Source organism: Sylvia atricapilla, chromosome Z, assembly GCF_009819655.1.
Source record: "Sylvia atricapilla isolate bSylAtr1 chromosome Z, bSylAtr1.pri, whole genome shotgun sequence".
Taxonomy (NCBI): Eukaryota; Metazoa; Chordata; class Aves; order Passeriformes; family Sylviidae; genus Sylvia; species Sylvia atricapilla.
Genome location: NC_089174.1, coordinates 36,689,355 through 36,712,732, shown reverse-complemented (window position 1 = coordinate 36,712,732; position 23,378 = coordinate 36,689,355). Strand labels below are relative to the sequence as shown.

The 23,378-nt window shown below is 41.0% G+C and overlaps 1 protein-coding gene across 1 annotated transcript in view; it reads right to left on the bottom strand.

The window, feature by feature from the left end:
* Window positions 1–15,233, bottom strand: part of DAPK1 (death associated protein kinase 1) — an 81,643-nt gene extending 66,410 nt beyond the window's left edge. Inside the window, exons 1-2 of the mRNA XM_066339467.1 lie at window positions 15,114–15,233; window positions 14,544–14,690 (exon numbers count right to left, since the gene is read on the bottom strand). Of these exons, the coding sequence (XP_066195564.1) occupies window positions 14,544–14,605 (62 nt within the window). The 5' untranslated portion in view covers window positions 14,606–14,690; window positions 15,114–15,233. The remainder of the gene's footprint in view (window positions 1–14,543; window positions 14,691–15,113) is intronic.
* Window positions 15,234–23,378: the final 8,145 nt, after the last annotated feature.

The following is a 23,378-nucleotide window of genomic DNA, read 5'->3' as shown; positions in this document are numbered from 1 at the left end:
CCACAGGGTTATCAGACAATATATGGGTTTCTCCATGGTCATACGTCATACTCTGCTAAGCAATTAGGTCAAACTGTGCTCTTGAAAATTAGTTTAGTGCAACTGAAGGTCAAGAAATGAAAGCATGTGGGGGAGATGAAGCAGAAAAGAAGAAGAAGGATTTAACTCTCAAGCACATACAAAGCCCTTGCCAGAAAAAGGAGTTGCACTGTTGCTAGAACTCTGTAGTGTATGAAAAGAACATTCTTGGCACAGAAAAACTGGCATCTGTGTACAAATAGAAAAAGTGTTCCAAGTTACAAGCTGTACACAGAAACAAAAAAGGAACTTCTTCACATCAATGTGCTCACCAGTACTGTCTTGTTCATTCTAAATTACACTTTTGTCAATGGATTGATGTGGCTTAGTAGTCAGGCAAATAAGTAGATTTTTGTTACTTTTAACCAGAACAAAGGGATATTACATGCTTTTACAGAGGGTAAAATCCCTTAAAAAAACCACCCAACCCAGATTATTTTGCATAAGCAGGAATTCTGATGTCAGATTCTTTTTCTTATATACACATTTGGGTTTTGGAATGCAAATTTGAATGAGTAAAGTACTCTGGGTCTATGCTGGCAGCAGATGTTCAGAAGAAAAGGCACACTGAAAAAGCTGGAAGCATTACTAAAGGTTTGATGATTCTGTTCTCCTGGAAACCCATGATTACTGCAGATACAAAACAGAGACACACTAACAGCTTTACACATGGCTGTAGGAAATTGACTGAAATATTCTTCTGAAAGTAGTCAAAGATTAAATTCTCTTTCCTGCTTTTTTTTAGTGCTTTCTACCGTTGAATAGATGGGTGAGAGGCAAACGCTAGACAGGCAGAAACAAAAACCTGCCCTCCTTCCTGTATGTATAATAAACAGTTCAGCTCTGTCTCCAGTTTCATAATATCAATCCAGCACTCACTTTTACAGTCTGGGTAACACCAAACATGCATACTTGTCACTGTGCCAGTAGACAAGACAAGAAGTGCAAGTTATCAACGTTGCTGAAACTTCATACAATAGACTGGGTAATGGTCAGACATTACTTATATGCTGTCCAGTGTGGGGGGTGGGGTGCAGCTGTTAGCTACTCCTTTGCAAGCAAAAACACAATATCTAAAGGCTGTAACTTCCATACTTCAGGTGCAGTAGAACATTTCACTGCTCAGGAGATAAACATTTTTCTTGGTTCCTTACTGAGAATTCATTGTACCATAGGATTACATTTCACTTTAAAGTTTCATCTAATATAGTTCAATGTGACATAAATGCAGAGGTATTATACAGACAGAGAAGCTGAGAGTTATTTATATAGTCTTCTCTGCATTATGTTCAATTTTTAATTTTTTTTTTTCTTTTTAACATGAGACTTAGCAATACTGCAAAGCTCAAGAGCTCTTAGCTTTCTAGTATACAGACAAAAGCAGTGCTACACCACCCTTTCACACCCACACTGTCTCTTACTTTCAGAAAAAAAAAAAAAGTAGTGTTAGATTGAACAGGTCTAGGTATTCTGTGTTTGTCTCTCAAGGGACACTTCTGAGTCGCTAATCTTTGACATGTGCATTGCTGAAAGGCAAAAATACTGACCTGTTCCAGAGGAATTTGGAGCTGCTCCTTTGCAGCTACAGTGGGAATAATAATAAGTCACTGAAACTGGTGATGTGACAAATATAAAATGAACCCAACCAGTACGAGGGTAAACTCAGACTAAACACATGTATGATTTTGGGTAAAACTTGGGGATGTAAAAACAAAACAAAGTGAAAATGTGAGATGTTCTTATGCCTCAAATGCCTTAACAAAATACTTAAGTATTTATGAAACTACAGAATGTGTAGAACTAGGTGCTACTAGAGAAAATACTTCTAACCAAAGTCTACTCATAGACAAAGGAGTTTAAAATACCGATGTGAAGTCCAGATCAAAATGTTGTGGTATTTAATGAATAAGCTGGAGGAATGTGTATGGCTGTAAAACTTGCAAGGCAACTGTATGCCAGCCATTTCCTATTAATGATGCCTGGGTTGGAGCTTGTAGAAACCCATTTGGTCTGCATACATGCACATCTGCTAAAGCCTTTCCAGAAATCATCTTATACTTTGACAAGTGGAGTAGTCACACTTGTAAGCAGTTGAAATAATAACTATATCTATAACATACAGGAAAATGCCAAAAAACCCCCAACCAACCAGAAAAAAAGAGAGGTTACACAAAAACAGACATAGATTCTCAAGCAACTGCCATTTATGGTATTAAAAAGTACATATACACATACAGCTACTTTGAGTGTCTAAGCATTGCCATATAAATAGAGAACATAATATACCTTGCAAGTACTAAAGTAGAGTCTTAATGTTTCTACTGTTATTCATTTTCCATTTCTTTTGGACTTTTCATGAAATTTGTAAACCAACTTAGCAATTAACATTAAATCAGAAGTTAATCTAGCTAAATGTTTAAAGACACACATGACATGAGTCTGACTTGGAACTGATCATAACAGCTCAGTTATCACTAGCTCAGAAAAACACTGGTTATGAAATAGCAGCAACAACAGTCTTTAGCATCACCAAAATCAAACCAGGAGGCTGGTCTGAATATTAAAACACATCAAATGTTTGTTCTGCTCTCATGCTAAGTGCCTTTGTAACTTCCATATACATTATGGTTTTATGAGCTACTACTATTTACAGACAAGTAATTGTCTGCTTCCCCACATCTTCAGCTTTTACTCACAGCTATTCACTCTTGCAGACAAGCTTGGGCACTTCAGAATTCAGAACATCTAAAATATATACATACAGAAGACAGATAGATAGATAGATTCCAAGTTGTCCCCTTTGACCATTGTGCAAAGTAGGGCTTGTCTGGCTACCCTATGGCTGCTGCCACAGGAAAACATACTCAGACTGTGCTGTCACCAATCCTATTGTCCCAGGGTTGATCACAGTCAGGTTTGCTCCCCAGTTCAGAGCAGCTCTTCCACACGGTCTTAGCTGGCCAGACCTGCACAGCACTGAGGCAGAGCACACTCAGGGCAGATTTCTCAGTGTGGTTTAGTAGGCTGAGCGAGTACCTGTCACAGACAGAGGCTTCCCCATCCCACAGCCCTGCATTCCTATGCTGTGCTGGAAGCTGGCACTGATCCTTGTCTGGTATGCCTGTGTTGACCCAGTTCAGGGAGCTCCATCTGTAATCCCCTCCTGCTCCCAGGCTGCGCTCACGATGGTGCTGGTGCTAACACAGGATAATGGTGCACTCTGGGTGAAGAACAGAACCATTCCATTCTCTGACCCCTCTGCTAGGCTGGCTTACCCAGCCCCGGTGGGCTCGCAGGCAGACAGAGCAGTACTGACCAGGAACTAACACACCCTTAGGAGGAACAGTAATGTAAAGGTTTCTTTCTAGAGGAACAAAAGAGGCAGCAGAAGTAGCCCAGCTTTGCAAGATAGAATCTGGAATGGTTTGTTCTTCAGCTAATGTTAGAACTGGCAACAAAACCAGGAAAAGAGATATCCTCCTTTCAGGCAAGAATGTGAAGTAAATAGTATCAGAAGGCCCTTTCAAATAAAAAGCCATGAGAAAAGAGGAGACATAAGGAACTGAGCCATTCCCTGACGTGCTTTCCTTTCCCAGGGAATCAATGGCAATTCTATGCAGATGGCCCTGCTCATGGAGATAAAATATTGCCAGACAGATAATACACCAACAAAGTCAACACTCCCATACCAAAATGTTTGAAGTCTGAGTTTGCAAGGAATAAAAACCACAACAAAACAAAAATAAATACACACAAATGCAAAGCAAACAAATCTAAATCCCTAAAAGAAAGAGAAAGCTGAAGGAGAGAAGCTGAAATAGATCCCTAGGATTACATCTGCATCATCTTCCTTAAAGGTAACAGGAGCCAAGTGTCCCAACAAAGGAGTCCGTGTCAGCAAGAAGAGAGGTATTGAAAGATAGAATTTGTTACCATTCAGGACTTTAATATACTTTTTTTTCTTATCCAATAAGACTCCCAGCCTTGTTGGTGTTATTCAGTGTTGAGTTCTTGGCCTCAAAGTTGTAGAGCCCAAGTAAGACACAAACTAGTATTATTTTCCCCTATGGACAAAGGGGTGTCATGGTTTGACACTGGTCAAACACCAGGCACACATGAAAGTCACTTACTCAACTTCCCCTGCCACAGCTGGGCAGAGAAGAGAGAAAAAAAATTAACAAAGGCCTCATCAGTTGACATAAGAAGCATGAGAAAACACTCCAAGGGCAAAACAAGCTCAACTTTGAGCTATAAAGTGAATTTATTACCGACAAAATCAGAGGAGAATATTGAGAAGTAAAACAAACCCTTAAAACACCATTTCTCCCCAACCCTTCCCTCCTTTACACCAACAGCACAGGGAGACAGGGCATGGGGATTTTGGTCTGTTCATCACTGAGATTTTATTCCACTGCTCCAGGAGAGGAGTCCTTCCCTGTGAGACCATAGGGTGCCTCCCAAGGGAGACAGTTCACTGTGAACTTCTCCAGTGTGGGTCCACTCTCACAAGAAGCAGTCCTGCCAAGTCTGCTGCAGTGTGAGTCCCTCCCACAGGCACACAGTCCTCTCAAAACTGCTGCAGTGTGGGTCACTCTTCCACAGGGTGCAGTCCTCCAAAGACAGGTTGCTCCAGCCTGGGAGAAAGGCCCCTCTCTCTCCACTGGGTCTCCCACAGGATCACAGCCTTCTCCAGACATCCACCCACTCTGGAATGGGCACCTCACTCATGGGCTGTGGGTGGATCTCTGCATCTGCCGTGGATCCCCAGGGGCTGTGGGGTGGATCTCTGCATCCGCCGTGGATCCCCAGGGCCTGTGGGAGGACCTCTGCATCCGCCGTGGATCCCCACGGGCTGTGGGAGGACCTCTGCATCCCCCATGGATCCCCACGGGTTGCAGGGGCACAGCTGCCTCACCATGGTCTCACCACAGAGGAATCTCAGCTCTGGTGTCTGGAGCACCTCCTGTCCCTCCTTCTGCACTGACCTTGGTGTCTCCCTGTTGTTTCACTCACATGTTCTCACTTCCTCCTCTGGGTAGAGGAAAAAACCCACCAAATCTGTGCCCCACTTTGGTTAGATTTTCTTCTTAAATATGTTATCACAAAGGCATTACCAACTGTTCTAATTGGCCCGTCTTTGGCCAGCAGCATGTCCATCTGCAGAGCCATCAGAGCCACTGGACACGGTGGAAGCTTCTGGCAGCTTCTCACAGGAGCCATTTCTGTGATCCCCCACTACAAAACCAGGTTGTGCAAAACCAACATAAGAGGTAAAGCCCCACACCTTGTTGCACATTAAACCTGGCAGAATGATTTAACTTAGCAGAATAACTTAATTGTAAACTATATCAAAATAAACATTATCAGTTAGGATAGAAGTTAGCTGCACTCAGTTATAACTACATAGCTAGGTAAAGTAAGCATAATGGCAAATAACAGACACCACAAAGGATACACATGATTTGAAGCTTTATGAATTGGCTTTCTTAGTCTCCTTTAGAAATTCAGGATTACAAAATACTATATCAGCAGTGAAGTTCAATTCTCTTCTCTACAAACTTCAGCAAACAGAAAGAATAGGAGAGAAGAGAGTCTCCACACTGCTTCTCTATAAGCACAAGACAGTTAAAAGACACCAGTTTCCAGAAAATGAACAGCCTCTCTCTGTCCTTTAAGTGTTAACAACTTCAGGACACTATAGGTCCAACAGACTCTGATCTGGGGAAAATGTCCCTCTGCTATCAGTTTCCATGGCATGAAAGCAGGTACTCTAAGTGCATACTTCTTCAGGCACACCTGGCCAGTGCCTCAAAGCTGGAACACTGACACTTGAGAGAAGCCTGAGGAAATTTACAAGAGCCCAGTAGCCAATTTACATACCAGGAAGAAAGCAGGACTCCAAGTAACTCATGAAAACTTAGAAGCATACCATTAATTACTCACAAATAAAGACAGAGTGGAAATACAGTACTTCCTGTACACTCCTTCAGTTACAGGCTCTTAGCATCCTATCCAGGTAAAAAGTGCACAGATAAATGCTATTGCCCCAAATAATTTTTATCCTTTCCAAAACCTCACTCCTTGCATAATTCAGAAAAAAAATCCCAAACTACAATTTCAATCAGTATGTAAAGACAGTTATAATTCACACTGACTATGAAATCTCCAGCTTTGCCTAAAGCTTATGGATCCCCATAAGTTCATGACCACCTAGTAAGGTATTTTTCTTTCTATTAAATACAGGCAGGACCATCTGAGCTGCCTAATAAAGAGAGACTTGCAGCTGCAAGCACAAGGTATTGGGGAAGACTTGCTGTAGCTGAGTGCCACACCCGGGTCCCCGCTGCTGGTGGTCAAGGCACCTGTGTGGCGGGGACAGCCACACAACAATGCTTCCTCCTCACCACTGCCTCTTGAAGCAGATATGGTTTGTCACATCAGCTTGCACAAACAGGAGGGAGTAAGGGGAAGGAAATGAAACTTCTCAAACCAAGAGAATAAGGCTGAAGACTACCATGCAGATTACTCAGTGAAGTGTTTTACAGCACTGCTGTAAGCCATGTGAGTTATTCATGGACTGGGTGAATATCTATTACAAGATATTCCCTCCAACATCAATCTGTGCCACAACCAAAAAACCCACAAAACTCCAACATGCCAATAATACCACATTTTTATTACAACAGAACAACATCCTCAAGGACTACAATATACCTGAAAACTTTGAAAGAGTGTTAAAACTGATCCAAAATAACAATAATGACTGTATCCTTATCAGGCTTCTTCTTTTCCAGAAAAGTATCGTGCAATTCTTTCTTTTAATTTTACAAGCTCAATCTTGATACAATTTAGATTCACTGTTCATACTGGTCTCATTTCAACAGGTCCCAAAAGGTCATTTTCCTTAAGACAAGAAGCCTTTCAACTCCAGCCTGCAGAACCATCTGTGAAAACTGTAAATGTAAATATAGTTTCTAAAGTTCCTTTGTTTCACCATTTTAATTTTTCCAGAGTATTAATAGTATCATACCACTCCAAGCATAGTGGTACAAGGCTAAATGTACTGAAGTCTTAAGTCTTCTTTCTCAAGAAGCTTCATCTCTCAGCTTCGCCACCTTAGCTTATCATCTCTTCTTCACTTTAGAAGAGGACAGTAGCAATCTCTTCGAAACAGAGGGACAAGACCTGCGAGTAACGTGTGAAGGAGGAGATAGCAAGGTTTGCAAGGATATGGAGTGATACCTACCCCTAACTGCACCAAAACCAACAGGAATATCACCAGACAACTGACCAAAATGTGCAGGCTCGACTTTTCCTGTATCCCCTCCTAGACAAGATTTCAGAGTTTAGCAACATCACTTACATGAAGAGTCCTTGGCACTGGCCTTTGTATCCAGTTCTGCAAAATTCCATTTATGCCAAAATTCACTGCATAAGGTATACAAGCAACAAAATAGTAATGGCTTGATGATCTTTAGGCTTTGTCTACACTTTTCTCAGCTTCACCCAACTACAATGAGTTTGTGGCTGGGACAAGTATGACCTATTGCTCTGCATGGCTAGTGAAAGAATGCTGTTCAGGTTTAGTGGATAATCCTCCTTTGTGTCACCTATCCTCCTGCAAGGGGAAGAGTTTGAGAAACACCAGTTTTATTTGAGACAGAGCTCCTACAAAGCCACTACTACCCAGGAAACAAGCTGCTGAGCCACTGATTTAACTGTCATAATTTCTTCAGAATATGAAATTGTATCAACAAATTGCACAGGTTTTCTAACCAAGCCATTTAAAAACAGAAAAACACCTGGACATTAGGCAGGGCTCACAAGAAACATACAATCTCCTCCCAAAACTGGTACAGCTTTGAGTACCTCTGACTAACTGCAACAACCATTCATGAAGATTATTCCTATTACTACTGCACCTCCCACAGTTCTAATTTCCACCTTAAACTTCCTTGTTTGTCAGTTTATGCTCTTCTGTCTTTGTAGTAAAGCGACTCTTTATCTCTGTCCTACCTGCATATTTAACTTGAAGCAGATTTATGGAGGCAATCACAACTCCATGCAGGCTGAGATTTCACAGTGCTTTCAGCTGATCTAAGAGTATACACCTGCCATAATTTAGATATGGGGTGTGGTATTTTTCCCTTTTGACAGCAGCACTGCGTAAAAAAAAAAAACCCAAATCAGAAACAAAACAACCTACAGAGAAACACACAGCAGAGGAAAGAGATACTGATCCTTTCAACCACCAACACTGCAGCCTGAGCTTTGAACAAAGCTCTCATGAAATGGTGGAGTCAGCCTCCCCTTCTTAGGCTAAAGGGGTCAACTTTTGTTCAGCACACGTCATTCCAGCGGAGAAACCGACATACTCAAACAACCGTAAAGAGAAAAAAATGGGGAGGAAAAAACCAAACATCCCAAAACCCCCACAGACACAGAAGGACTAATCTGGAAAGCTAGAAGGTCAGATTGAAGTTTCAGCATACCCCTAACATGCCTGTTCTGATACTGATCATGCCTCACTGAGCCTGGCTAGAAGTAAAATCAGACAAGCATCTTTATCTGCTTCCTGATGAGTTTAGATTTACAAAGATTTGTGCATTTAAACTGAAAGCACAGAATAATCAGCAAGCTCTAGGTTTTATTACACTGTATTTTAAAAGACATACAAAGCAGTCATTATTCTTCCTCAGAGAGACAAATAAAGTAAGCAGGACCAAATTATACCCAAAAAACTCACCACCACTTCTTGTGCTTTTCATGAAGCAAACCTCTCAGCACATTTTATAAGGCAGCTACTGTCACCAGTGGCACTGTATGGTGACAGCTCTTGCAGCCTGTGCAATCAGCAGCTTGCAAGTTATTGTGCATTTGTGAAAAGGAAACATTTTGAGGCATGTCTGGGAGGCAAAGTGACTTGTGATGCATAATTTTTGCAACCATGCTTTCCAGTTAAGAAAACTTCCTTTTCAGTATCCATGCAACCACCAAAGCCAGGACTTAAAGACAAGCATGGAACAACCAACTTCTTCTGCAAGGGTTGATAAAACATGTACATAGTTCACAAGCAGCACAAAAAGAGTTACTTGATGTAATTTTAATTATACAAACTTCAATTCTTCAAATAAAGACAAAAGAGCACACAAAGGCACCACTCAACCAAGTTTCCTGGTCAAACAGGGGGTTTGCCATCAACATTTACAGAGTTCATTCTGAGGTCCTTTCCCCTGAAAAACTCATATAGTCCACTCAATTTAATTAATTATCAGGTGCTACTAAAATCTGAATAAAGTAGTTATAAAAACAGTGAATTATACACTTGCGGTATTTATTTATGACCATGCCCATATGAAAAACACAGGAAATGGTACCGCAGAGGTCTGCACCTCCTGCTTCATCATTTTAACCACTTTACTGCTGCTTGAGGGAGAAGGTTAACACATACCTTACAATGGAGCAATGGACATGAGCTTATAGCAAGAAAATGCAAGGAAAGAGAAACTGGAAATGTCAACACACCACAGTTAAGAATTTTGTAGCTCACATGCAACAGTTTTAGCCTTATGAAACCATCTTTCACATTGCTCGTTCACCTCCCTCCTATAACTTTCTAATAATTCATAGGAAAAAATGTCACACTATAAAATTATTAAAGATTGCTGTCATGGGTTTTAAACGTGACAGTTCTGAAAGTAAATATCACCTGAAATGCATTTCACATCCTATAAATCTCACAACAGAGCTTGACAATACTGATGCAATTTTAATACATGGGCTGGTTGGCAAGATTAACTTAGGCTGTCAAGCCTGAAAAGTGCCATAAATGCCAGATTCTGGTCACCATTCAAGTTGGTTTGTTTGCGTTTCTTTCAGTGCTTTTACTTTCCTCCCAATACAGATGTGCAATGTAGTTACAGTTAGAGTGTTTGGATAGATGACAGGTAGTCCCATCAGTTGTAAAAAGCAGTGCTACCAAAGCCCAATATCTGAATAATCAAAAGCACAGACATTCATGCACATATCTATATATATATGCATTTTTGTATATTCAGCCTACATACTCCCTGTTTACAATGGAAATAATTTTCCAGGGGGAAAAAATCCTTTTTCACTTAACTCTGCAAGGTAGAGGAACATTTTACAGAATGTAAATAAATATTTGCACTTCTCTCTGTTCCCTCTTATCAACATCTTCAGCATGTTATACTAGGCATTTTTCTCTCCCAACTGATAAAGCCATTAGGTACATTAAATAGGGTTACGTCGCTGCTTTTTTACTCCTAGCATCTCTGCCTAGGGAGCTACCAGAGCCGGAGCAGTCTCCAAAACTGTCAAGATACAGTGTAGCTTTCCTTTGACATGTTACAATTGTTTCCCAATTCAGTCCAAAGGTCCAAACAAGCCTGACATTAACAGCTGTTAGATACCTCTTCCTACCTTCTGAATCAACGAGAATCTAAAAACCCTGTGAACCACAGTGCAATGCAAATACCATTCTTCAATTCCAAAACTGTACCTTAACACTCTGTATCTCTTTTAGATAGCACATGAAAGCTTGAAGGAAAATAAAACAACCTAAAATACCAAATGTGGGTGTTGGGGGTGAAGGAAGAAGGAGTTGTCTGTATGATCAGGAACTCACACAGACAAACACAGTATGTATTTATAACACAGTTTTGGACAGCTCTCCCTAAAATTATTTAAACAACACCACATTTCTCAAAATACTGTATGAATTCTCAAGCAAGGCCAGTCACGGGAGGTAAAATCACACCTTGAAAAGTTCAGTGTGCTTTGAAGGTCTTGCTTGCCCACCATAGTGAGGTTTTTAATACTGCTGAACTTGAATTCCTGACTTTTGGGCAGACTGAAGTAAAAGCACTGCAGCAGGGTATTTAAAATGCACAGTCACACCACCTGCAAGTGCAGACAGAACTAAAATGACAAAATTGCTTTCAGCAAATTTGTTGTTCTTCCATGATAATGTTTACTAGCCCTTGAAACTTCATGCTTAGATGATTACTTAACACGTCTGTAGGTAGCCTGCATATGAACAAGTAATGCATGTAGTTTCACATTTGTAAGATGGAAAACAAGCAAACAAAAAAAAGTATGCAAAGCACCATACATTAATCAAGAGCAATTTTCTTATATGCTCCAAAGATAGCATTAGATCCATAAGTCTCCCACAACTGTATTGGTACAAAAGCTTAAGATAAACCAACCTGAACAGCCATGAACTTGTCAGGAGAAATCACACATGGGCAAGAAAAACAAAAAAGGGTGATTCTACCAGTATTCACAATCACAAATTTATTTTTGTGTATAATAAATTTGTGATTGTGTATTCACAATCACAAATTTATTTTTCCTTTTTGTCCCCAGGCATAAATGAAAATTAACTAAACACTAGAAGAAAAACTCCAACATTTTGGTAACAAGACTATGATTGTTTTTTTATGTTTTCTGTGAAAGCATGGTAAAATACCAGAAAACCAGAGAACGCCTTTTTTTTTTCAGCCCAGGTACACCGTCATCCCTTCTCCTAATTTTGAACAATGCTAGGTTTCATGCTAAACAATATTTAAACCCCCTTTATTACTTTCTATCAAAAATTTAATTTACACAGTCGATTTGTTTTCTTCAACACACCTTTCTTATTCAAATGATTTTTTTATTATAGTTACTGTTAGAAGTATTATAATGTAACAAAGACTTAAATAATTTACAAAGGAAAACAGTGTAGATTATTAAAATCAAGATTATTAAAATTAAAATTCACTGAGCTCTCTTAAAAGGCAGGTTGGCCTAGGAACTTAAGGATCCTGTCATTCAAGCACAACTCTGTCAATAAAAACTCACCTGTTAATTTATTCACCTTTTTTGCTTCATGCCTGCAGCTAAGTAAGTGGAAATAAAAGCATTCTTCCAAAGGAAGGGGGAAAAATCAGTTGATTTTGCAAAATGGAACCTTTCATCATTGCTTAGTTGAAGTATTGATTCATAATTTGGGTTCCCAAATGAATACAAGAAATTTTGAAGTCAAAGGTGGTTTCAATATTCACTGTGTTTTGAATGTTGAGCCTCAGGGTCACTACATTTATATGCAAACCTAACAGTCAGAAACCTCCTAATGGGTAAATGTGGAATGGAAAGTGACAGATTCACAAAACAGTATTTTGTGCAACCCTAGAAACTTAAGTTCAAAAAGAAATTAAAAACACCACTAGAATAAACCGTACAACAATTATCCTAAGGTTTGCTCAGTCTAATGCCAATATTTCACACTGGAATAATCCTGGTTACCTAAAATGATACTGAAGTGAAAGCTTTGCCCTTTAAAATAACTATATACCATTTTTGAAATAAAAGCTCTGTCAAACATTTCACAGTGTTTTACCATCCACTGGAATGGTAAAACATACGTAGACAACATTGACAAGGTTCTTAGATTCATTTACTCTTTTGGAAGTGAAAACTAGAGTAGATTCTAACATTCTTGAAAATTCATAAAATATTATAGGTTTATAGTGCACGCCAAGCTTCTACAGTATTAAGATGGATAAAACACCCAGTGCTGTAGTACCCTGTTGATAGATGATCAAATAAATATACCATTTTTAAACTGAACACTATTACCTAACACTCTGCCAATTTGAAACCCTCTAATTTTTTCTGGTGGTTTAGGTTGTTCTCTTACTACCTAACATTTTCAGTGTTTGCACTTCCCATACTGTAAAAACAAAATGCCTGTTCTCCACTGCTGTGTTATGGAACTTGTGACTTCCAAATAACATTTATTTGAAAAAAACCCTCCACATATTTAAACATTTCTTATGTAATTGGCCTAAGGGCAATTGTTCTTTTTCATAAATATGTATTAGCGACCAAACATTGCACTGATACTTCCTCTTGAAAAAAAAAATACAGGAGAAATTACATAAACCTTAACACCTTCTAAATTTGAATGTTGACATTATCTTCTCCCTGAAGAACCCTAAAACCCCCACAATATATGTGTGCATTTATTTTCTTCCATAAGGTCAATCATTTGTCAGTACCTGTAAGCACAACAATGGTTTTATTTTTAAGAGTTCAGAAACCTAAACCTGAATTTTGGAACACTGTGCATCCTTGTCAGAAAACTAGAAATCAAACAGAAAAATTTTAAATGCCAAAATAATTGTTTAGACCACAAAATCCAAACTTACGCTTTAGCATAAAACGTCTTCCTCTCAAGTTATCCAGCAAGTTAATACTACTTCACAGTTTATCACAGAATATTATTCTAGATGTATGAAAAAGCCAACCTAGAACACTATGAGGGAATAAAAGTACGTATTTATCTTCAAAGTCACATCAACAAAGCTGTATATAAATGGGGTGAAGTTTTATTGGAAATACATTGCAATTAACTTTCTTAATAATGTGGTGGGCTTCTTGGTAGGTTAGTTGTTGTTTGAGTGGTTTTTTGTTTGTTTGTTTGGTTTTTTGTTGTTGTTTTTAGGTTTTTTTGGTTGTGTTTATCCTTATTTTTATATATTTTTAAGAAATCATGAAATATTTCTAAGTTGCTCTCTATTCAAGTAACTTGTTCACAATATTTGCTGTTACTGGACCCTTCACTGGAAAGGTATTAGAGGCAGATATGGGGGCATCTGCTCCATGTACACTGAATGCCCTGTGTTAATTGAACACTGATCCTATGCTTTGAAATCACATAGATGAACGCTAGAAAAGGATTCTGCCATACTGGTTTGCCAGAATGCCATTGGATTCTTCCTTAAAGAATGGGGAAAGATCTTGAAAAGGACTTTGATGTAACACAATTCAGTGTTTCAACAACCTTCAAACATAGAAAACACTGAAAGAACAAGGCATGACTAACAGTGTGAGCTCGGAGGAGCTCACAACTACATAGCATTCAAGAATCAAGGCTCAAGTAAGCGGCTTTGCATCTGCAGCACTCTGCTCACATCCCTTAATCTGACTTCCAGCTACAACAGCGATGCTCAGTGATTTTTAACACCGTAGTATTGATAGATCAAACCACATTCTTAAAGAAAAATACAATACGCAATACAAACGTAGCCCTTGACACTACGAACAATGAAAACTTCTCTCCTTCAAGCCCAACCCGTTTCCAGTTCCCCGCCCGGCGAACAGCAGCGAGCCTCGCACTGCCACAGCTGCGCCGCCGGCAGCAGGTTCGCCCTTACGCGCCGCACAGCAGCGTGGAGGGCGTCGAACTGAGTAGGTAACACTTAGAAACTGTCTCTGTCCAAAAATCTCATCAGACCCGTATTAAAAAGGCAAAGACGCGGTAACTTCAAATCCAAACTCCCTTTTCCCTCTTCGGGCACCTCAGACATGGTGGAAAGGCAAGGCGGGTACGAGCCTGCCCTCGCCCCTTTGCCCCACCGCGCTCAGCGGCCACAGCTCCGTCCGCCCGCACCCACCTGCCAAGGTCCTCGCCCGTCTCGTAGTGCTCCTCCAGGTTCTCCTGCCGGAACACCGTCATGGTCGCCGCCCGCCGCCGGCTTCAGCCCCTGTTCGGCGCCCTCATCACCAGCGCTCCGGAGCCGCCCCGCGCTCGGCTGCGCGCCCTGCGGAGAACCGCGGAGGTGAACGCCCCTGCCCGCGGTCTCCCCCGGCGCCAGGGGCGCTCCCCGCTCTCCTCACCCGTGAAGGAAGCGGCACTAGTGGGCCGAACGGCACCTCCCCTGCCCCTACCCGAGCGTCGGGAGAAGAAAGCGGCGCCCCGCGCCCCCGCCCCTTCCCCGGCAGCGGCAGCCGCCCAGCTGCCGTGGCGACCACCGGAGCCCAGCCGCCCGCCCGCCGCATTCCTCAGTGGCTCCGTTGCCCTGTCAACCGGGACGTGCCGCCGGGCCTGCCGCAGGAGCGCCCCCGCCCCGGACATCTCCGCAACCCGACCCCGGGTGAGGCAGGGGATGCCCCCGGCGCCGCCGGGCCGGGGCTACCGGCACCGGCTCCCGCCTGCCGCCGCGCCACCCGCTGGGTAAGCTCACCCTCCCGCCGCTCCTGCGGCTGCCGCCGCTCCGCGCCCTGGGAACCGGCCACAGCGCCGCGGCCGCTCCCGGCCGGCAGGCAGGCGCTCGCCGTGTGGCCGCGCGGCCAATGAGGAGCGGCCCGCCCGCCGCGCCGCCCTCCGCCCCTCGCCGCGGCCTCCCGCCCCTGCCCCGCCGCCGCCGGTCGCCTCGGCCAGGTGCGCCCGCCCCGCCCCGCCCCGCCCGGCACGGCACGGCACGGCACGGCACGGCACGGCACGGCACGGCACGGCACGGCACGGCGAGCCCGCGGCGGCGGGACCCGCCCAGCGCGGCTCTGCGGGCGGCTCCCGGGACGGCCATTGTGTGCGCGCCCGCCGGCCGCGCCCTCCCGCAGCCCGCACCTCCGCCCGCCCAGCGCCTCGGGCAAGTTGAGCTGGGGACGGGGCAGCTGAGAGGCTGGCGGCTGCTGCCCTTCACCCACCCGGTGCTGGCACCCAGCTCTACCAAAAAAGCGGTCCCCACCCTAGCGCCCGCCCCGCCCGGAGCCCCCGGGCGGCACCAGCGGCGGCGATCTCAGGAGGACAGCTGTGACCAGGTAGACGCCTCACCCCGGGCACACCCATGTGTTCTCGGCCCGCGCGGAGAAGGGAACCTCTGCCACTGGCAGAGCTCTCAGGCACTTGAGAAAGCAAATGCTTACGTGCCGTTTGCAGGCATTCTTTTACCAGGCCACAATAATGACCCTTTTTTAACATACAAGGTACAGTCTACAATCTCTACAGAGTGTGGTACCTTATATTTGACGTTTTCCTGTCCTCTTATGTGCTTCTGTTGCTTCTCTGGCTCAGATTTCCCACCACTATATGTTTTCTGTAGTGTATTGGTCCCATGCCAAGTTGAATACTGATTACATCCTGGAGACAAGAGTTTTTCCTAGTAGCTCTATTTTCCTCACATCCATTTTGTTTGGCCTTTGAAGGGTACATGACGTCACAAAACTGAGCAACTTTTAAGTTCCCTCTGAACTTCTGGTGTTTGGAGGTGTTTGGAGAGAGAATTGCTCATCAAAGGTAACAGGAAGTTCATTGCACTCATGATTTCACACCTACTTGATTTAGCACTTGAAAGAGCTTAGCCTTCAGACTCAGGTCAACAAGTACAGAATCCTTGATATTTTTTGACAGAGTTACAGCATGACCTTGTGCAAGCTTCAAAAATGTTTTTCACCTCCACTGAGATCATCTGTAAATTGGAGGGAGAGTATTTGGTTGGCTTGCTGGATGTGAAGTTATGCAAGACCACCTGCAAAGAGGGCAGCATGGCAGCATCTCAGCCTGAGCTTAGACTAAGAACTATGCACACCCTCTTTCATTTATAGCCAAAGATGCAGGAGCATGGACGCTCTGCCTTCTCTTCAGCCCATTTTCTATGTGTTAAACAGGTTTTCAAAGTCATGACTCACACAATCTAGGCTGTCAGATTTTCAACACAGCTCCAGGCTTTTAACCAACCCTGGGTACAGGTTCAAAAGTTCATTTTGGTTTTGGAGATTGTTCTTTTGCTGAAAATAAGGACAACCAGTGTAGCCCAGCCTACGGCATCTCCAATACTCCAATCTTGCTTGATCTTTGGAGGTTTTTCACTTCTTTGGTATGTTTTATGGCAGTCCTGAGCTCATACAAGAGTAACATTTCTAGTACCTTTTATATATTTTGCATTGTAAGAAGTGCTCAAGCGTGCAATTCAGTATTGCTCTTTATGTCCCAGCCCTGCTTCAGCTGAAGGAAATGGAATTTTCCTGTGGATTCAAGTAAAGCAGGTGCACATTAGAATCAATATACCATAACGGAGATAATTACCAAGATGCAAAGGAACAACAGAAAAATGAACTGCTTAATGTTTATCTTTCCTCTTTTATTAAATAATTGTATTAGAAGGTGGAAATCTTGCGACTGCCACCTGTCCATCTAGGTCAGGGATGCCTGAATTCTGTTGTCCAGGCCCTTCAGTGACTGGAGGATTGTGTTTGAATACTCTTGTGGCAGCAGCAACAGCACAGGTCACCACATTGTATGCATGAGGAGGAGTCACGGTCCACTTGAGTGAAGTCAGCCACAATGACATATCCATGCCATGGTATACACAGGTACAAAAGAAGAGACTTAACAACAGAAGCACTGTTCCATTTCATAGAAGTACTCACCTGGTTTTACCTGATGCAGCCCACTCTTAAAGAGCTTGCCAATTTGTGGTGGGACTCATCTGGCATCTGAGAACAGTTAGTCTAGGTGAAAACCCAGTCCCATTGCTTGCCTTCAAAGTGCTCATTGATGTTCATAAGATTTATATTGGACTGTAAATGTAGTAAATAGAATAAATAATTCTAAATTGCTTTCAAGTATAATTCAGCAGCAGTGACTGTGGTTTATGCTTACAGGTTTAATAGCATATTGGATGAATTCCAGCCCTCATAAACTTGGTGGCAGATTCTCCATGATTTCATGGTTCCGTGATTTTTTCAGTTGTTGTAATACAACAGAAATAATAAAGTGAGATGAACTCCTTACTAACACCATTATAAATCAGGAGTGATAGTGATTATTTCAGTGTGAAAGAGGCTCAGGAGCATGATTAGTAACAACAAATGTGTTTTCAAAGGAGTGATTTGTGCCTGCCAGATTACAATGTAAAGTGTCTCATGTACATTTTACTGTGTTGAAAAGCAAGTGTTCTGTTTCTCAGTAAATATTACAAAGAATCAAGTTTGCAGAGAATGTGTATCCCCAGGCAGGGTTAAGTGAAAAAGCTACATTGTTTCTGCAAGTCAAGGGATTTATAGCACTCTTTAGCCACTTGGCTCCTGAATCTACAAGGCCTTTTCTACAAGTTCACAGACAAGGAAGCATAATAAGTGTATTGTTTCGGGATAAATCTTTTCAAAGTCACTGTCAGAATTATTTTCTGACATCCAGGTAATGTGTGCTTCCCAATAATGTAAGACCCTAATTACGGTAAAGAACATATATTATTTAGGCTGGCTGTGACTTCTGTGTATAGTTGTCTTTTTAAGACATCAGCATTTATTTTCAGCATGACTACAGAAGCAATTTCCTGGGTTATGTGTGATATCCTCTGCTGATTCATAGGTTTTCCAACCCTATTTTAACTTCTCGCAAAGCAGTCTAGTTACTGCCGTCGAAAATTGAGCTTCCTTATCCATCAAAAACATCAGGAATGATAGCATAATTGGAAAGTGACAATTGGTGACACAGAGTCTCTGAATTTTAGTAAACACAAAGCACTTTTCCTAGAAAAGTTGCTCCAGGTGTACCAGTGACTTTTGTGATTCGGTCTTGTAACACTAAGAAAACACTAATTCACAAAGGCCTGAAGCTGCTGACAAGGTAGGACCTCTAGCCTCACAAGGCAGTACTTTTAGTGCAGTAACTAGACTCAACTAGGTGGTGCAGGATAAATTTTTCTAGGTGGGAAGATAATTCCTTAGCCTTTCAATCAGTAAACAAAACACTATGTTTTCAAAAACAAAATTTCAAAAATTCATTGAATTGCTGTTTTTGGAAGATGTATAGAAATAAAGTTCAAAACAAATTATCAGCATCACTGTTCTGGAACCATCTCAAAATGATTAGTGCCTCTTTTATTCTCTAGGTATTTGTCAGTTTCTCAGGAAAAAAAAAAAAAAAAAAAAAAAAGAAAAAAAAAGGGGAAAGGAAAAATAAAGGGTTTTTTCATCTCCCAAAAGACAATTAACCTAGCACCAGTCAGCTCCTGTGATTATTCATCAGGGACCCATAGCATGTACATACACTAACACATGCTATTCTCTGCTGAAAAATGCAAGCTGTCAATGGAAACAGAAAGACTCAGATCTGTGGTGAATGTATCATTTTCCCTGAAGCTGAACTATGATCATGAAAGCCTTTGGCAAATGACCCAAGAATAATCACTAACCAAAATCAGGGCTAAATAGCAATTACATTCCATTGACTCTCTAATAATTCTCACATGTAAGTTTGGTTTCTGTGTTATTGTATGCTTATTTAATAGAAAATAATCTGCAAATTGTTGATTTTAATTTTTTGTAGAACTGTTTCTTTCTCAAAAGAATGTTTACTCCAAGTCAAAACCTTTTGACAAAGATTGTGTTAATGTATAATTTCACTAAGGCAGATGTGTATTTTCTTATGTTTAGTTAAATATCACTTTTAATAGTATATCTTTTTGTTGCATATATGATAACATAAAGGGACACAAATATATTTGTTCTAAAGTAGCACAACTAAATCCTTTGGGTTTTTTCTTTTTAATTCTAAGCTCAATGAATTTGATTTCCTACAAAAACAAAACAAATCAAATATGTAACTGCATTTTTAATAAATTTTCTTTGGTTGGGACAAAGGATATTCTAAACTTACATTTGAAAGAAGAAATCAAGAAAGCACTTGCTGGAAATCCTTGGTAATTCCCATGCCACCTCAAGAATTTTACAGGGACAATGAGGGACTTATTTGTACTATATATTGTACTATAAACCTTGAACTTGATTGGCATCTCAGTATTGTGACATGCATGCTTAATAATAAATTTTATAACATTTTCTGTGTTACAAAACAATGAACTTTACATCAGCTTTTATGCAATAAGCACTAGATTTCCTGCCACTTAGCTTTGAAATGTAAAAGTTCATCAGACCTATCTGTAATGTATGATACAACAAAAACATTTACTCAGATCAGTAAGTTTCATGGGGTAATGGATGACAGCATGAGGTAGCATTTCCCATCTTGTCTTTATCTGTTTCTTTTCTTTTTTAAGGGAGGGTCTACAATTCTGGTCAGTATAAAAACAAAGAAATAAAGTATACATATATATAAAAAAAACCCCACAACAAAACACCAGAAAACAAACAAAAAACCCACCAAATCAAAACAAACCAACCAACCAACCAACCAACAACAACAAACCCTACCAGTTCATAAAGGAACCTAAATTTATATAATGACTTTCATTCAGTGCTCCTCAAGTACTTTGCAAACTTTCGTTCCTTTCATTATCCTTTCCTACACCTCTGTAACAGCTAGGTGTAAAGTAATTTTACTTGTAGATACTGAACAGGTACTCCATGGACTCTCATAGATGAGAACCAGCTTTAGAGAAACCCTTGTGAAGGGCAGAAGAGATTGGTGAAACACAATCTAACAGCGATAGTGCCTGTGGTTGTTTATTTAGGTGCTGTAACCCACCAAACTTTCCATACCACTTTCCTGCTGATGTCAGGTGTTAGAAAGTAAATGTCCTTGCTGACACGTGGCCTTGGCTCGTTGCCTGCCAAAGCCACCTGTGGGTTCAAATTCCTTTGGCACAGCATGGTAATGTGGTGGTCATAACCTTATCCTTAGAAATAAATGCTGAGTAGTGTTTATTGTAATCATTTTACAGATAAGGTATGGGAAGCGCAGGCTGGAAACAGGGTTTACTCCCCAAACCATGGATATATATTTAGCTGCTGAAAATATTTTTTCTGTTTTAGCTAAACATGACTAAACTGTACATGAAGAATGTCTGTAGGATCTGTGTGACATGCACAGCATCAGACTTGAAATAAGTCATGATGACTGAAAAAAGATGTTATCCTAACACTTAACTCCTTATTCCAGTCAAACTCTAAGACTGTTAGATACCATGAGACAAGACACCTACATGATAGTGTTTCTTTCAAGGATGCACTGTCAAAATTTGGATTTAAAGTCATTAATGATTTTAACTGCTGCTGCTCCAGATTTTTTTCTGTCTCAGCAGGTCTGGCATACATACATACAACAGATATACACTGTGGAGTCCACAATAAATACCTTGTAACTACACCAAGCGTTACTATGTCTTTGGTTTTGAAAGACCATTTACCACAGGAATGTCAAATCTGTACTCTCATCCAAAACTCAGTCTTCACACTGGTGCTTGCATGTGCCTGTCATAATTTTTGTTGGAGAAAAGCTCATAATGCAAGACTAGTGCTAAACCAGAACAGATATAGCAGGTGCTATTTAAAGGTAGAAATGTGGGAGACTGCTTTTGTGGGATTAGTACATGATCCAGGTTGCTCAAAATACTGGGGAATCAAGGGCAGCAGTTTGAAAATCATGAACTGGGATGAACGCATTAGCTGCCTGGCACCCTGACAAGCTATAGGTGGAGTGTTAAAGGAGTAGCACTCTCCAGTTATTTGTGAAATGCCTATGTGTGAAATCATTGGCATATTAAAAAAAAAAAAAAAAAAAAAAAAAAAAAAAAAAAAAAAAAGCTGTCTGACTGTTTTGCAGCATTTGCTCTGTGTATTTGGGCATTTCTGAAAAGAAAATAACCCTAAGCATGAATCTACAACAAATGGGAGTTGTGTAGAATTGTCATCTAGATGTTAGGGAGATAAAATAATCATGTTTGGCATGTTTCATGCCCATACATTCCATCTGCCTATATTCCTTATGTGTACAACAGATAACGAAACAATTGTGCTTAATTTCTGAAGAGAGAAATTGGAAGTTTCTGCTCAGTTTTCCTTGTGATTGCTTTGCCCAGGTACTGCTCACAACACACTCCAATTCTGCTCACAACACACTCCAATTCTGCTGAGTGCTTCTCTGTGTGTGTGTATGCCACGCATAGAGCTAGGCAGAAGCACAACTAAACTCCTGCAAACTGGCAGACTCATCAACCCAAAGGAAAAGGATCGCAAGAGTCTTCTGTTATGTAAATTACACAGAATCTTGGAGAGCTGATTAAGAGATGCTGTATATTTTTTAAATACTCTAATCAAGTCAGTTGAATTTTCCTGTGGTATAGAAAAAAGCCTCTCCTGATGAAATTCTGGGTTTTGAGGGAGATATTTAAGTTTGCCTGGTATAACTGGTACTGGTTGTGCTGCTCAGCCATTGTCTGCTGAATTTTGTTTCCCCAGACCGTCCCCATCTTTATTTTACTTTATTTTACCTAGTTGAATTGTTAATTCAAGGTAACACAATCTAAGTATGTCCCACCTTGCTGAGGATGGTTACAAAAGCCTGCTGAGGATCAGACAGTCTGACAGTCTACTTCTTTGCTAGTGCAGCTGGGAGTAAAAATGGTGGGGGAAGGACTCTCAGACAAAATAATAATTTCCAAATTAAGACAGGGTGTATGTGTAATGTTGAGGGCCAGAAGTAAGCACTTCTCATGTTGTATGTATTAAAAGGAGGGTCAGAACCATTTATCTCAGCTGAATTAACCCTTTCCATCATGCCTTTAATTAATTTAGTATTTTATTCCTTAAATTGATTTGTTATTGTATCACAATGAGGAATTAAAAACAAACAAACAAACAAACAGCTGAAAAAGTGATTTAATGAGTCCAGTTACTACAACGGATGGGTTACTGTTGTATGTTTTACTGATTATTTCCTTTCTGTGCAAATTTCAAAGGAAAATACATACTCAACTGTGGCAGTAGGATTTTACATCCTGAGTCTCTGAAGGATTTTCCTTCTCCATATACCCTAGAGGTTTCTCAGCTACACAGAGAGCAGGTGTGACAAGTGGGGTATTGCTGTATTGCAAAATCAAATATATATTGTATAATTTATTAGTGATTGTCACAGCCCCCCATTAGCATGGAAACCTCTTGCAGGAATCTGAAGCTGAGATTCACCAAAACAGATCTAGATACTAGACATAACAACATGAACTTTTAATCTAGTGGAGTAAAACACTGCTTACATAAATACAGGCTGGAGAGTTTGTAATCACTCTGCTGGGAGAGCATCTGAGTGTGCAGCATCCTGTAGAATGAAAGGTGAAAGTCAAACTTATGTGCTTAAATAAAGGGCTGCTTTTCAAATCCAGAATCTCACCCTTACTTCAAGGCATAGGGAGCAGCATGGGTCCACGATTAAAATACAGAATGTCATTCTAGTATTCTCATAAGAAAAGTAGCATCATGATTCATTCCTATTCACATTACAAAAATTATACATTATTTATATGCATATTGCTCAAATAGACACCATTGTATCCACAAAGAATTACTAAATGGGAAGTAAGCTTTCAGAACATCTTATTCTTGAATTAACAAAGACATGCATTAACAATGATGGGTCTTGTACCTGAAACCATATTTAGCAACTAATTTAACTGACAGGCAAGGAGAAAGAGTTCTGTCATGCAGACATGACCTTCAGCTATCAGGCTGTTGCAAAGACTTAATGCATAATACTATGCAAAGCACTTTCA